The sequence below is a fragment of the Dendrobates tinctorius genome, unplaced genomic scaffold (assembly GCF_039654945.1).
Source record: "Dendrobates tinctorius isolate UK_male_01 unplaced genomic scaffold, ASM3965494v1 ptg000257l, whole genome shotgun sequence".
Classification (NCBI taxonomy): domain Eukaryota; kingdom Metazoa; phylum Chordata; class Amphibia; order Anura; family Dendrobatidae; genus Dendrobates; species Dendrobates tinctorius.
The window spans coordinates 10552960-10570077 of record NW_027361924.1 but is presented as its reverse complement, the minus strand read 5'-3'; the positions used below and the strand labels follow the sequence as shown (position 1 = coordinate 10570077).

Sequence of the window (17118 nt, the reverse complement as noted above, 5' to 3'; positions counted from 1 at the left end):
GCCATAATCATCAACATCACCAGAAATAAACCCGTGACATAGATCACTCTGTGTGTAATGACTCTATAGAATAGAGGAGAGTCACTTTTTATATTGAAGAACTGAAATAAATTCACTTTGTGATGATATTCTCCTGTACATATCCACAGGCCCGTGTCTCCTGATGCATACAGGGTCGCTTCCATAATGTAGCAGATCACAAATTACCAGAATGTAACCCCTTATCCATCCTGAATAGTAGCCGGCGTCTCCCAAGTCCTATGAGGTGAGGTCCACCAATGGCCGCCATCATACATGTTGTCCTACTATAGATCGGGCAGAGGGGAGAGGCTCCTGCTGCAGACACAGGACAGTGAGGAGGAGATGCGGACGATCTCTTATCTCGTAATCGTATTTACGGCCTTTTCTCTGCGTTTCTACATGAAGCTCCATATTCCTCTGCTGGTGTCAGTCCTCACTGCCGACCTGCATTCTGTTTGTGAACTAGGAGGCTCAGGATGAACAGCCGGGGTGATGGAAATTCCTTTTTGGTCGATAATCAGAGTGATAACTATGTGACTGTCTGCTGACTGCTGGCGGACATAGTGAGGGTGTTAGAGGGTCTTGGGATGATGGGCGACTATTGTGTGCAGTGCCGAGTCATGACACTTGGCCTCAGCCCAGGGTGGGGAGGGATCCGGGGCTCTGGTATATAATCCGCACCTCTGGGCTGTATGCCTGCACAAACACTAAAGTCCACAGCAGATATGGCCGACAAGAAAGTCTTCGTGGTGTTTGGAGCCTCAGGTGAGTGCGGGGGAGGAGGAAAGTGCTGAAGTTTGGAGGAAACTCTTCCCTTGCAGGTGGCGGTGGTGCCTGGATGATCCTGTGATTGCTGTATATGCCCCATAAGTCACCCACCCTATGTACAGGCAGGGGGCGCTGCTGGACTATAACCCCCATCATCTGTCACTAGTCCTGGGATGGGAAACCTTATAAGCCGTTTTCTGTTCTTTTCTCCTGGCTCCGCCACCGTTAATATGGCAGCCGTCCCACCGTCCTAATGCCGGGGGCAATGTGCATCTCGTTATGGTGGAATTTCATCATGGAAATTTATGATGCGGAAATTTACCCCAAGTGCTGTGGTACAGGAGGGGGGACGCCACTGTTTAACCCTTTACTTAAATTTATTAAGTGAAATATTGTTAATAATAATATCCAACACTTTCGGGACGTTCGGTTTCTTCTCCGAGCCGGCGATTGATTTCTTAAGCAGCAAAAATCAATGAATTCACAGGTTTCCAAGAGGGGATAATGTCCTCTGTATCCAATGACCGAACGGCCGTCTGGGGAGTAAGAATTCTCACTGAAGACGCTGATTAATAAATGAGGCGCCGCTTTCCTAAATGTTCTTAATTTATTTATTTTTTTAATTAGTCCTAAATTGTTTGCGCAAGTCTAAGACTTTTATTAATTGCTGCAAGGGGTGAAGCAGGTTCCATTGTGAAGATCTCACTTTTTTTATATATATATATATATATATATATATATATATTGCAGGAGTCCTCACTCGGCTGCGGTTGAGGTAGGCACAGGAGCAGTATTGTTGAAATGTCCGGGCAAGTTTATTAAAAACGGCATAAACTGCTCTGGATAGCCAAAACAAACAAACAGCCTTTTTCCGGCACAAAGAATAAAGCAAACAGAAAAATAAACAGTCCATATAGTACTGCGGGTTCATCCAGTCAGGTCAATGTCTCTGGCACACACACGCTGAAGGTCTCCACACCTCCAGCCACAGACATTGAATGAACCATTTGACCTCCATTTTATTAGCCAAACCACGCCCCTGGGGTTGGGATATGTGAGCGGTCATTCCCACCCATCTCTTATGACCGCTCGTAAAACCTGGCCCTGGAATGACCAAATAACTCTCTCAGCACTATACGTGCTGTAGCATACTTCCAAGATCACATCACCGCAGCTAATATCCAAAATGACACATATCTCACCTGAAGGACTCGTCCGACGTCCATCTTACATACCCTCCCCCTCTGCCCAAAGTTGGGGGCTTGGCACCTTCTGCCAACAAACAGTGGATCCTTGACAGAGTGTCAGCATTGCCATGCAGTTTCCCTGGCCTATGCTCCACATGGATGCTAAAATCATGAAATGCTAGGAACCTGGTCACTCGGGCATGGAATAGTTTTTCTTGCAGGTAAACAACTTCCGGCTGAGATACATTATGGGGTGCTCTTCCCTGTTCACCTCTTGAGATAGGAGAGCGCCCAGTCCAACATCCGACGCATCCGTCTGTAGCACAAATTCCTTGGAGAAATTGGGTGCTACCAGCACTGGCTGTTTACACAGGGCCAGCTTCAGTTCCTGGAAGGCTGTCTCAGCTTCTGGAGACCATTTAGCCATAGCCAACTTCGTCCCTTTAAGGAGATCCGTCAGAGAGGTGGCTACCATGGCGAATATTGGGATGAACCGGCAGTAATACCCCACAATGCCCAGGAATGCCCTAACCTGTTTCTTTGAGAGGGTTGTGGATCGTCTCAAATTTATTTATCTGGGGCTTTATTTCGCCCCTGCCTACAACATAGCCCAAGTATCTCGCTTCCTCCAGTCCCAAGGCACACTTCTTCGAGTTTATGGAATACACTGCCTTCCATAGAGCATCAAATACCGCCTGGACTTTGGTCAGATGGCTCCCCCAATCCTGGCTGAAGATCACAATATCGTCCAGGTAGGCTCGCTGCATACCTCATGTGGGGAGCTAGAATCCAGTTCTTGGCTCTCTGGAACATTGCTGGAGTGTCTTGTAACCCAAACGGCATGCTTGTGTAATGGAAGCACCAACCGAGTTTTTCAGAACGCAGTCTTCTCTTTGGCACCCTGGGTCATGGGGATTTGCCAATACCCTTTTGTGAGGTCAATGGTAGTAATGTACTGAGCCGGCCCTAGCCTCTCAATTAAATCATTGACCCGGGACATCGGGTAGACATCGGCATTAGAAACCTTGTTCAGCTTCCGATAGTCATTGCAAAATCCTCATTCTCCATCTGGTTTCGGCACTAGGACTATTTCTGTGTGTTTCCACTATTACTCCCCAGCAACATGCCCGCTGTCTTGGGGTCATATTTGACTCCGAGCTTTCCTTTGCCCCCCACATTCGATCACTGGCTCGCTCTTGTCATCTGCACCTCAAAAACATTTCTAGAATTCGACCTTTTCTTACTTTTGACTCTGCAAAAACTCTTACTGTTTATCTTATTCATTCTTGTCTCAACTATTGTAACTCTCTTCTAATCGGTCTCCCTCTTACCAAACTCTCCCCTCTCCAATCTGTCTTGAATGCTGCAGCCAGTATCATATTCCTCACCAATCGTTACACCAATGCATCTACCTTGTGCTAGTCATTACACTGGCTACCTATCCACTCCAGAATTCAGTATAAACTTATTACCCTCACCCACAAAGCCCTCCATGGCTCAGCACCGCCCTACATCTCCTCCCTTGTTTCAGTATACCACCCTACCCGCGCCCTCCGTTCTGCTGATGACCTGAGGTTAGCATCCTCAATAATCAGAACCTCCCACTCCCGTCTCCAAGACTTTACACGTGCTGCGCCAATTCTTTGGAATGCACTTCCCAGGTCAATACAATTAGTCCCCAATCCCCACAATTTTAAGCGTGCCCTAAAAACACATTTATTCAGACTGGCCTATCGCCTCAACACATTAACCTAATCTATCCCTGGGTGGCACAGCCAAAAGTTTTACCATAACCAGGTTCCCCGCATCATATTCCCACATGCTTTATGCATCCATTAGCCCTCTGTGTCTGTACTGTTACACACTTAACATTATGGCTGGTCCATACAATCAGGGCAACTGTTACCACCCACCTTTCGTGTCTACCTCTTTCCTCATAGACTGTAAGCTTGCGAGCAGGGCCCTCATTCCTCTTGGTATCTGTTATGATCTATGTGATTATTATTATGCTGTAATGTCTATTGTCTGTACAAGTCCCCTCTGAAATGTAAAGTGCTGTGGAATATGTCAGCGCTATAGAAATAAAATGTATTATTATTATTATTGGGCTGGACCAGCCACTCTTCAATTCCTCGATGACTGCCAAGCTCAGTATCCGCTTTACATCCTTTGAGAGCACCTCTCAGCGTGCTTCTGGAATCTGGTACGGCTTCATGTTGACCTGGACATGAGGCTCCGTCAGAACGTCATGCTCTATGACCTTCGTACAACCTGGAAGATCTGAGAACAGGTCTCTGTTACGCTGTAGCAACTCTCGACAATGCTGCTTCTACGAGTGAGACAAGGTGTCTGCCACCTTAACATTCTCCGCACCGACATCGGACTTGGCCATCAGACAAGGAGCTTCAACGGGTTCTCTGTCCTGCCACGGTTTGATCAGGTTCACGTGATACACCTGGTAGGGCTTCCACTTTCCCGGTTGGTGGACTTTGTAATTGACCTCACCAACTTTCTCCACCACCACATAGGGTCCCTGCCACTTGGCCAGGAATTTGGTCTCCACCATGGGCATCAGCACAAGTACTCGATCCCCTGGGTTGACCTGTCTTACCCTAGCTAACCTATTATACACCCTGGACTGGGCTTCCTGAGCCTTGAGGAGGTGCTCCTTCACAATGGACATCAAGTTGGAAATCCTCTCTTGCATCTAGGTGACACGCTCTACCATGCTTCTATAGGGGGTGGTTTCAGCCTCCCATGATTCCTTCGCCACATACAGGAGCCCTCGAGTGTCGTCAATAGGGCAGTTCAAATGGGGAGAAGCCAGTGGAAGCTTGGGGAACTTCCCTGATGGAGAACAACAGGCAAGAAAGCAGACAGTCCCAGTCTCAGCCGTCCTTCTCCACTGCTTTCTTCAGCATTGCTTTCAAGGTTTTGTTAAACCTCTCCACCAGCCCATCAGTCTGGGGATGGTATACTGAGGTTCTGAGATGGGAAATTTGCAGGGTCTTGCCCAACTCCCTCATGACCTTTGACATGAAGGGGGTCCCTTGGTCCGTCAGTATCTACTTCGGTAGCCCAGATTGGGAGAAGATATGGATCAGCTCCTTAGAGATACTTTTAGCAGAGGCATTTCTTAAGGGTACCACCTCTGGGTACCATAATCCAGGACCACCAGTATGTATTTATGTCCTCTTGCAGACTTTACCAGGGGTCCCACCAGGCCCATTGCTATCCACTCGAATGGGACCTCAATGATGGGCACTGCGGAAGTAGGCCACTGGGGAGGTCAGTTGGCACGTGGTGCAGGAATGACAGTAGTTCAGGAGTTCTCTAACACCTAGGCCAGCAGAAACTCTGCAGAATGCGCTCCTGGGTTTTATCTGCCCCCAGGTGACCACCCAATACATGAGAATGAGCCATGTCTAACACTGTGCGTCTATAGGGTCCTGGCACCAGTAACTGCTCTATCACCTCACCCCTTGGCTTGGTTATTCTATAAAGCAGATCCCCAATTACAGCAAAATGAGGGAACCGACTGTCAGCCTACGGCTCCAATCAATACAGTAACATTTTCAAATGCCCCTTTAAGAGTTAGGTCCCTGAGTTGGGCGGTTCCAAAGTTTACCCCGGACACCTCCAGCTCAGGGACGTTGGCCTCAGTGGATGCTGCCTCATTCTCATCGCCAACAAGTACACAAAATGACAGGGCCAATGACGACAAGAAGGGTTTTCCGGAGGAAAAAGCCAGGAGATTCCGTTCCTTTTGTAGGCCCCGTCAGTCCCCTAGGCAGGACTAGAAGAGGAAGGGGAAAGTCTGGCAGGTGGAGTTACCCCAAGTGTTCATGACCACTTGGGCCGCAGGATAGTCCTTAACATCGCCATGGACACAGCGGACGCCCATCCTTTTTCCAGGAATCAGTCAATAGGAAATGGTAGCCCTCACTAGGGGTACCAAACTCCCTGTCCAGCAGACCAGTCACTTGCACCTTGTTTACTGTTACGGGACATGTTTGCGGCCCCTTTCCTGTTTGGGGAACAGAACTGCAGAGCGGATATGCAAAATACGAGCAGCGCCGTCCTGTGCTACAGTCCATTGGCTCGGTGGTCATGGGACAACGGGCGGCTATGTGGCCAGGACTATGACACCTCCAACAAACTACACTACGGGAAGGGACCTTGGGCACTAATTCTGGTGCTCTTGGCCGCCCCCCAGGTGTGGCTCTAGCTCCCCTCTTTTGGTTGTCAGCCCCGCTTTGGGAACCCCAGTACGGGGAGGCTTTGCCCCCTTGCTTCCTGACGGAACTCTCGACCGCCTTGTACCTCTCCAGCAGGCTCATTAGGTCATCGGCATTATGGGGATCTCCCTGGGTAACCCAGGATTACACTGACCTGGGTAGGAAGTGTATCAGCCTGTCCATAACAACCCTCTCCACCATCTGTGCTGGGGAGGAGGATTCAGGTTGCAACCATTTTTGGACCAGGTGTAGAAGATCAAACATTTGGGACCGGGGAGGTTTGTCACTGGGATAGGTCCACTGGTGCACCCGTTGCACCCTGGCAGTCAGTCACTTCTAAGCGTGCCAATATCTCAAATTACAATTTGGTATACTCTTTAGCGTCCTGCAAAGCCAGGTCATAATAGGTCTTCTGTGGTTCACCTGTTAAATATGGCGGCAGAACCTCTGCCCACTGCTCCGGAGGCAGTTTTTCCTGTTCCGCCACCCTCGCGAAAACCCTCAGGAAGGCATCAACGTCATCCCCCGAAGTCATCTTTTGCAACGCTCTTCTTACCGTCTTTCTGGCATACGAGTCATCACCTGGAGTTGGGGAGGAGACCGCCGGCCTTCCACGAACCACCTCTGCGAGGAGATCCATCTGCCGCGTTAGCGCCTCCTGCTGCTGCTGTGTCAACAGCTTATTCGTTTCTTGCTGCTCCATTTGCTGCTGCTGCTGCTGCTGACTGGCGATCTGTTGCTGTTGTGGCACCTGGCCCAAATGCTTTACAAGCTCCTCCATGCTGTTGGATTTCCCTCCTGCAGCCGCTTTCACCCAGCATATGCGGTATCGGCAGTCACACTGCCTCTTGGGATTCGTGCCCGCGCTTCTAGCATCAATTGTAGGAGTCTGTACTGGTTTTTTTTTATTCCTAGTTAAGCCTATTAAATGGGGGTTTGAATAACTGATAATGGTAAATCTTTAATTTGTTCATATTTTACGTCCTTTTTGAGGGTTTCGCTGAGATTGTAGCTCTTAAAGGGAACCTGTCACCAGGTTTGGCCAATATGAGATCCGGCCACCACCCTTCAGGCCTGATATATAGGATTCTATAATGCTATATATTTGCCCCAAACCCGACCTGTAAGAGAAGTAAAACCCCTTTTATTATACTCCCCTACGGTCGGGCGCCTGCCATCTTTTCATGGTGCCATCCTCCTTCTTGCTTCGTGTGGATGACGCGTCCCTACATCATCCAGTCTCCCCAGCATTGTGCAGGCTCCGGTGATCTTTGACCTTTCCCTACACACTGGAGGTCGCGATTCTGGGGAGACTGTGGATTATGTTATAGGGACGTTTAACCGTAAATTTATTACTTTTTATTTTTAGGGGTTTTTTTGGACAAAACTAAATAGATCTGCCACATTTCAAAATATCACAAATTATGATTTGGTTAAAAAAGTGTCAGCCGCACCTATAATGGCAGGCGGGTCGCTTTTCAAACTACTTAAACTCCAGGGAAAAGGTGCTGGGACGCCCCCTGGTGTCTGTTTTGGTAAGCGGGGTTGTCCCGGTATAATCAGGACTGATGGTGAATATTTACAGGGTCGTCCCTCGGCTTTCCCAAACTTCTGGATGGCAAAGTTTCCAGATGTCTGGCTGTGGTGCTAATGTCCACCATGTCTTGTGCTTTCTCTCCTAGGAGCTCAGGGCGGATCGGTCGCTGCCGCTCTCCTGGATGATGGCACCTTTGAGGTCAGGGTGGTGACTCGGGACACCAGCAAACCGGCAGCTGTGAAGCTAAAGGAGGCCGGAGCGGAGGTCGTGTACGCAGATCTGGACGATGAGAAGAGCCTGGAGGCCGCCCTAAGAGGGGCGTATGGGGCGTTCCTGGTCACCAACTACGTGGAGCATTTCAGCAAGGAGAAAGAAGTCAAACAGGTAACGGCGCCATTACTAGACTGTCGCATGATGTGGGATTCATCCTGAGCCTCCTGGTTCTGGTTCATGTAAGGAGTGCTGCACTGGATCCTGATAACACTTTTATAAATTTCTTCAGGGTAAACTGATCGCAGATCTGTCCAAGCGTCTCGCCCTGGAGATTGTGATCTTCAGCGGCCTGGAGAATGTGAAGAAACTGACGGGGGGAAAGCTGGAGGTGGAGTATTGTGATGGAAAAGGAGAAGTTGAGGAATATTTCCGTGAGATCGGGGTCCCCATGACCAGCGTGAGGCTTCCCTTTTACTACGAGAACCTGCTGACCTTCTTCAGGCCCCAGAAGAACAAGGACGGTGATGGCTACTCGCTAGGTACAAGAAACGTTCTGTCACTCGTCATAAATGTGGGACAGGCCTTCAAAGCTTTATATCGGGGACGCCCAAAATGGCGGCTGTCACAGGGCACCAATTATAAAGAGGGTGGACGACACTTTCAGACTCTTTCTACCCATAGACCTTGGAGATGTGTAAACCATTAAGCTAAGTCTTCTTCTCCATCCCTGGTTCCAGTGTCACAACATCGGTGCTGCAGCCAATCGCTGAGCTTGGCCAAAGTAGACGGTACGAACCACTGAGCTCCGTGATTGTGTACACCCTTGCAGGGTCGGTGTCGGCACCCAGGCAAGTGCTGGAGCCCTGGGCAGGCGGGGGGTTGCTTGCCTTCGGGGACACAGGCGTGCTATGGGGGCCCGGTGCCAGTGCCTGCAACTGGGCCCCGGCACTTGCAATACTCACCTCTCCCTGTTCCTCTGCTGTGGTGTCTTTTGTATCCTCTGACTGACGTTCAGGTCAGAGGGTGTGATGACGTGACTAGTGTGCGCCCTCTGCCTGAACAGTCAGTGCAGAGAGCCAGAAGACTGTGACGCTGAGGAGTCCAGAGCAGCAGCAGCCAGCGAGGAGAGGGTTTTTTTTAATGTTTGCAACAATATATTGGAACCATCATATAGGGAACATCTTACAGGGCCCATCATATACTGTATGGAGCATTATATGGGGCTCATTATTCTGTTTGGAGCAATATATGGTGCTAATTATACTGTATGGAGAAATATATGGGGCTCATACTGTATGGAGCAATATATGGTGCTCATTATACTGTATGGAGCAATACATGAGGCTCATTATTCTGTATGGAGCATTATATGGGGCTCATTATATGAGGCTCATTATACTGTAGGGAGCAATATATGGGGCTCATTATTCTGTATGGAGCAATACATGAGGCTCATTATTCTGTATGGAGCATATGGGGCTCATTATTCTGTATGGAGCAATATATGGGGCTCATTATTCTGTATGGAGCAATATATGGGGCTCATTATTCTGTATGGAGGACTATGTGGTACCCATAATACTGTATAGAGCACTATGTGGTGCGCATAGTACAGTATGGAGGACTATATGGTGGTCATAATACTGTATGGAGCACTATGTGGTGCCCATAATACTGTATGGAGGACAATACTGTCCGTTTTCTGAACTATTGTAGAAATTACAATAGATATCACTCAAGTAATGTAAGAAGTGAAATATTTAGCATTGTACTATACCTATGTTTCCTCAGGACGTCCCACATGACAGCACGCAAAATGTAGTCCTATTTATCCTCTAGGGACAGGAAACACACAAGAGGTTAATAAGCCCCCCCTTCTGCCTCACCTCCAGAGTTTTTCGTGTCCTTAGCAGGACAGGGCGCGCAAGAGGAGCGCAATACTTACGGGGCTCAGCGGGATCGGAGGGGACTGGATCTCTTCCCTTCCTGCGGTCAAGAGGCTCCGTCACTGATACCTCACTAGGCAGGGGTCCCCTCAGCTTGCTGGTGGAGCAGGGGAGCTCCCGACATTGCCGCTGCCCTCTCCGGAGGGCTCTCGGCTCCACACCGCTGCAGGTCGCATGAGTGAGCATGTTTTCACATGTGGAACGCGTTTCTGGTCGGACGCCTTTCGAGGATGTACACTGGCGATTTAGAGGGCACTTCCGATTGGGGTGGCACAGCATGCGTTCCAACCGGGAATGCATGAAAGAGCTATGGGGGTAATCTGAAGGCCACCTGGACAAGGTAACACCGTTTAAAAGGGTACTCACAGAATGGGTGGTGTGCACAGTCTGAACCATGGAGGTTTATCCGACCCCGCTCAGAAGCACCAGTCGAGCAGTCCTTGGCCAATGTAAGTAACCCCATAGCGCCTGCTTTTCCACATTTTAGTGGTCACTCAGTAAAAAGGAGAAAATGTTCCGTCCTTTGTATTAGGATAAAGGGACTCCCTTAAGATCCGGCTCCTTTTACCGAAAAAGAATGAGGAGATGCCCGACGTGCAACACTAAGCTAGCGGATTCATACACAAAGCAGTTATGTGCGGCGTGTTGCAAAATTCCTGAAAGATGATCAAGCGTCCTTCTTAATGGACATGCGGGCCATAATTAAGGAAGAGGTCCAGAGCACCGTTGCCAGTCTCGTGTCGCCGCAGCTGGATCCAAGCACCCCCCGTCTCAAGAGAGCCAGATGGGAGATGGAGGAATCCTCAAAGGAAGTGTACCCATATTCGTACTACTCAGAGGAAGATGCCGAAGACGGTGAAGAAAATTTTCCCCAGAGGCCGTCAGAGGAGAGGAAGAAGTATTTCTTCTCATCTGAAAATACGGATGACCTATTGAAGGCGGTTAGAGCGACTATAAGGATTGAAGAAACGGAGGTCCCTCGCAAAATTCAGGATGAGATGTTTGGGCGACTGAGAACGCAAAGGAATAGAGTGTTCCCGGTCAACCAGAACAATTAGAGCTATGATCTTGGAAGAATGGGAAAATACAGAAAAGCGCCTGGTCATCCCTCAGGACTTTAAGGCCCGTATCCCCTTTGACCCTTTAGAGATCAAGGAGTGGGAGGAAATCCCCAAAGTGGACACTCCTATTGCCAGAGTGGATAAGAAGACCACTATACCGTTTGAGGACTCGTCCTGCCTGCAGGACGCCATGGATAAGAAAGCAGAAGGACTATTGAAGAGGAGTTGGGAGTCTTCGCCGGAGGTTATTAAGACCATTATAGCAGCCACCTCGGTAGCTAGGTCCATGTGTGTCTGGATTGACGAGCTGTCCACCCAGATAAAATCTAACACCCCTAGAGAGGTTATATCAGAGTCCCTATGTTAAAGATGGTGACGCAGTTTACGGCGGATGCTTCAACGGAGTCTGTAAGGTTTGCAGCTAGGAGTAATGTGCTCTCTAACTCGGCGCGGTGGGACAGCCAGTGTAAAAGAAAGCTCTGCTCCATCCCTTTCTCAGGTACACGTCTTCGGTCCAGTACTAGACGACATTTTACAGAGGGCCACTAACGATAAGAAGGGGTTCCCGGAGGAAAAAGCCAGGAGATTCCGTTCCTTTTGTAGGTCCCATCAGTCTACTAGGCAGGACTATAAGGGGAAGGGGAAAATCAGGCAGGTGGAGTTACCCCAAGGGAGGCAAGGGTAGATCCACCCAGTTCTCCTCCAGCTCATATAGGTCTTGACGCTAGGAAGGTAGGGGGGAGACTGCAGTTTTTCCTGGGTGAATGGGGAACCGTAACGGACAACCAGTGGATCCTGCGGACCATAGGGGAAGGTTACAGGATAGACTTCTCCCATCTCCCACCCCAACAGTTTTGCACCACCAAACTCCAGTCCCTCTCCGCGCAAAACAGGCTCTGGACAGATGTCAGGAAACTCTTAGGCTAAGTTCACATGTTGCGGAACTCTCGCGGAATTTACCGCAAGAATTCCGGAATTCCATTCCGCGGGAAAATCGCATTTTAAATTCCCACGATTTTCCCGCAGAAAAACTAGCGATTTGCAAGCGGAATTAGCTTGCAGAATACTAGCGTTCTCCAAGCGATCTGTAGCATCGCTTGGAGAACTGACTGACAGGTTGGTCACACTCGTCAAACATAGTGTTTGACGAGTTTGACCAACTTTTTACTATTGAGGCCGCCTATGCAGCATCAGTAGTAAAAAGATTTAATGTTAAAAATAATAAAAAAAATGGGGTTATATTCACCTTCCGATGACCCGCGCAGCGTCCCCAGGCCTCCGCGATGCTCCGACAGGTCCCGTTCCAAGTGATGCATTGCCGTAATGACCTTTGATGACGTCGCGTCTCGCAAGGCCGCTACATTATCGCGAGACAGCGACGTCAGCAAAGGTCATTATCGCAAAGCATTACTGGGAACGGGACGTGCCATATGTATCGCTGAAGCCTGGGGAAGACTGCGCGGGACATTGGAAGGTGAATATAACCCGATTTTTTAATTCTAATTCTTTTTTTTACAGGGATATGGTACCCACAGCCCGGAGGACAGTCTCCTCTCCTCCGGACCATGGGTACCATCCGCAAATGTTCTGCTTACTTTTCGCATGGTGGGCACAGCCACATGCGGAAAGTAAGCAGAACAATGCATTCCTATGTGGGCGGAATTGCCGCAATTCCGAAAATAATGAGCATGCATAGGATACCTGTTTTAGAGATAGGTCAGGGTCACTATTCCTCTCTGTTCTCCATAAAAAAGCCTTCGGGCAAATATCGGACCATCATAAATCTAAAGCCCCTGAATCAGTGGGTCAGGTACAGGAGATACAAAACGGAGGCAATAAAATCAAGCATCCAGCTAATAGGGAGAGGCAATGCCATGAGCACTTTAGATCTGAAAGATGCATACTACCACGTGCCAATTCACCCAGATCACTGCCAATATCTGATGTTCGCTTTAGACCATCAGGGTTCGGGCCACCATTTCCAGTTTACGTGCCTTCCATTTGACCTATCCTCAGCCCCTCACATCTTTACGAAGATAATGACGGAAGTGGCACCTGTTTAGAGGAGGCAAGGGATTATCGTGGTCCCCTACCTGGATGACATCCTGCTGGTAGCAGACTTGGCTATTCGCCTCAATCAACTGGCCCAGACTATCAACCTTCTAGAGGGCCTGGGTTGTTAAGTGAACTGGGATAAATCTGACCTACGTCCAGGGACCCAGAAGGTGTTTTTAGGAGTCCTCCTCGATTCCCATCGCAGGAGGTCTTCCCTGCCCCGCGTAAAACAGGAAGAAATCAGAAGCAGGATCCGGGCACTGTTAAGGAAGAGGACAATCTCTATCAGACACCATGAGGATTCTAGGCCTGATGACATCCTGCATTCCAAGAGTACGCTGGAATCTTGCTCATTCAAGACGGCTTCAAGGTTCGGTCCTTACTTCCTGGAACAGACATCACTCTGGCCTGGATAGAAAGATGAGAATCCCTGCCAGTCTGAGGAATTCCCTATCATGGTGGACATCCAGGAACAATCTCAGAAGAGGAGTGCCATGGATCCTTTCCCCGTGTCCGTATTACCACCGACGCAAGTTTGAAGGGATGGGGCGCAGAGGTGGAGGGTCGATTCCTGCAGGGTACATGGTCCCCGGAAGACCAGAAAAGATCCTCCAATTACAGAGAGCTAAAGGCAGTATGGGAGACTCTGCAACGTTGTTGGGATACGGTCATAGATCATCATGTGAAAGTGCTGTCTGACAACATCACAGCAGTTTCCTTTCTGCTGCCCCAGGGAGGTCCAAGGGGTCAGCTCCTACAGACCTTAGCAGAAAATATATTTCGGTGGGCAGAAAGGAACGTTCAGTCCATCTCCGCGGTGCACTTGAAGGGCTTTGAAAACTTAACAGCGAATTTTCTCAGCAGAGAAAAGGTTTGGTCCTCCGAGTGGGAACTGAACCCGGAAGTATTCCACCAGTTGACCCGAAGATGGGGAACACCGCATACAGACCGGATTGCGACCTGGAAGAACGCGAAGGTGGCAAGATTCTTCTCCATGAATCCAGGGGACAACCCAGAAGGCATAGATGCCCCATCTCAGAGTTGGGAAGAAGATCTTCTGTATGAATTTCCCCCCTTTCCCCTCATACCGACGATCCTGAGGAAAATCAGAGAACAGGCCACAGTGATATTGGTAGCGCCCTTCTGGCCCAAGAGGAGTTGGTTTCCAGTATTACATCTCATGGCTTTGGAAGATCCTGTTCCCTTTCCAGACAGACGCGACCTGCGGTCCCAGGGTCCCCTCTGGCACCAAAACCCTCGTCTTCTGCGCCTGACGGCCTGGATCCTGAGCGGAAAATCCTAAGCTCCAGGGGGTTATCAGACAGGTGATAACAAAATCAGTGACATCAGTGATCTATTCCAAAATATGGAAGAGGTTCTGTTCTTACATGGGGGAAGCTACTTCAAGCGCAGCCCGCCCAGACATTCCCAGAATATTGGACTTCCTCCAGAGAGGATTTGAGATGGGCCTGTGGTCTAGTACACTACAGGTATAAGTCTCTGTCTTTAGCGCCTTTATGGACTTTCCTTTAGCGGACCACCTTGGGTGGCGAGGTTCTCTCAAGCCATTACCAGGATAAGACCCACAGTCAGAGAAACCATTCCACCTTGGGACCTAAACCTTGTGTTAGGTACATTGTGCAGCTCTCCCTTTGAGCCCCAGGAAGAATCCAGCATCAACTTTCTCTGCATGAAGACGGCATTCCTGGTGGCAGTCACCTCGGTGAAACATTTGGGTGAATTACAGGAACCGTCAGTCAGGGATCCCTATTTGCAGATCTTAGAGGATCGGTTAATATTTAGGCTTGACCCGTCCTTTTTGCCGAAGGTAGAGGCAAATTTGAGCCAAGTAATCGTTCTTCCATCTTTTTTGTCATCTCCCAAAGAATGAGAGAGGCTGTTTCACACACTAGACGTGAGAAGGGCAGTGATGCGCTATGTAGAGGTCACAGCTACTTGGAGGCAGGACTCAAATCTATTCATACACTATGCGGGAAAGAATAAGGGTAAAAAAGCCTCTAAATCAACTTTGTCTAGGTGGATCATGTCAACCATAGCACTAGCATACGAGTCGGAGAAAAAAGATCCCCGTCTTAAAATTAAAGCCCACTCCACAAGGGCAATTTCTGTATCCTGGGCCGAATGAGCAGGGGCTTCCATAGACCAGATCTGCAGGGGCACAATGTGGTCTAATATAACGACCAGGTCCCACAGGCAGTGGTCCCACCCTAGGATGCCATTTATTTGGTATTTCTCCTTTCCTGCTGTCATGACGGACGTCCTGGGGAAAATAGAAATTAGACCTATCGATAATTGTATTTCCAGGAGTCCATCATGACGGCACCATTACATTCCCTCCCGAATTCTGAAGCTGATGCGAGTTAACAATTGTATGTAAGAGTTCAATCAAATCAAGTAGCATCCATCCTGGTGTAGGGATTGGTAAAAGACACTGGGGGTGAGGTGGAAGCGGGGGGGGCTTTTAACCTCTTGTGTGTTTCCTGTCCGTAGAGGACACATAGGGCTACCTCCTGTTGTGCTGTCATAGTGGACTCCTAGAAATACAGGTACCGGTAGGTCTAATTTCTATTTTCTCTGCCGTCTCTGTGCATCATGAATTGTGGCTTGTGTTAAAGGAGCCCACTGAGAGTCTTTCGCCCGGGGCTCAAGAAAACCTGGAGCCGTCCTGCACCCTAGTAATGGCGGCCCAGAGGTCCTCATCCAGTCTTGTGTTCGGTACTCCTGCACAGGGAATCTCCTAATGCCAGTCACTAAACACGTTGCACCAGCAGGGGGCAGTAACGTGCTATTGTGCAGCCTAATTTTCAGCAGGAAATCAACTGTGAATGCAGCTCTGGAGCATAATGAAATTTTTTTCTCCCAAGATCTCTGCTAGCTGTCAGTGACTAGTCATACACTTGTCTACAGTTGAAATATCTGCAAGGATGTAATGTGCTACAGCTGAGGGTTTGTTACAGTTGCATCCAATCTCACAGATAATCAGTCGCTCCAGTTTAATGACTCTGATTCTCTTTCCAGCCATCCCGATGGGTGATGTGCCCATGCATATGATGTCCGTCAAAGATTTGGGCGGTGTGGTGGTCAGAATCCTGAAGGCTCCATGTGATCACGTAGGCAAGAACATCGGACTGAGCAGAGAGAAGCTGACGGTGGCGCAATGTGCGGCCATAATGTCCAAAGTCACCGGCAAGGACTTCAAAGACGCCAAGGTAAGATCAGCGGCTTCTCGCCCTCAGATAGGACACCGCCATAATGGCCGCCACCGTGTAGACCGGGCATTACAAGGCAACCATCCCGTTCTTTATACTCATTGAGCACAGGGTGGCGTACACCCGCTCACCAGAGCTGCATTCACAATTCTGCTCACATAACTGGCTAACATGGCTGATACCAGAGAGCACTAGCTTGTAGTGAGGCCTGTGCGGCAATGTCCCTTATGTGTATTTTTCCCACAGATCACCGTTGAAGCGTTTGAGAAGCTCGACTTCCCCGCAGTGGCAGAGATAGCCAACATGTTCCGCTTCTTCATCATTCAGCCCAACCGGGACGTGGACGTCACCTTAAAGCTCAACCTCAAAGCCAAGACCTTGGAGTCATGGATGGAGGAGAACAAGGAGGCGTTTAAGGACTTGTGAAGCTGTTTGTGAGATGCGATGGAGGAAAGACAAACATCGGGGCTGCTTTAGCAAAACTAGTGCATGGAGACAGGTGGGAGAGAGTATTCTGACCATAGCAACCAATCAGAACCCAGCTCTCACTCCTGAGACTTCATGTGGAAGATGAAAGCTGTAACCTGATTGGATAGACTGTCCTAGTTGTTGGGACCATTACTGTGAAACCCCCGAGGCCGACGGTCTCCAGGATTCTATATTTCTGTCTAATAAAAATTCTGAACTTTGATGTTAGTGTCTGGATTGTAAGAGGCGAGGACTGCTGGGGAAATACACGGATCCACTATTGTCACTAGCCACCTCTAGAAATGAGCCTTGGTTGCTATGGGTAACGAGGCCACTTCTGGATGCCAGAGGGTGATGTGTTCCAGTGTCAGCGCCCCCCGGAGGGGAACAGGAG

General features: G+C 49.2%; 1 protein-coding gene across 1 annotated transcript; it reads left to right on the top strand.

The window, feature by feature from the left end:
• The first annotated feature begins 714 nt into the window (after positions 1-714).
• On the top strand, positions 715-16947 carry LOC141069211 (nmrA-like family domain-containing protein 1). Its single transcript, XM_073558643.1, has 5 exons — positions 715-786; positions 7897-8135; positions 8254-8503; positions 16066-16256; positions 16503-16947. The coding sequence occupies exons 1-5, from the start codon at positions 747-749 to the stop codon at positions 16680-16682; spliced, it is 900 nt and encodes a 299-aa protein (XP_073414744.1). The 5' UTR covers positions 715-746; the 3' UTR covers positions 16683-16947.
• Positions 16948-17118: the final 171 nt, after the last annotated feature.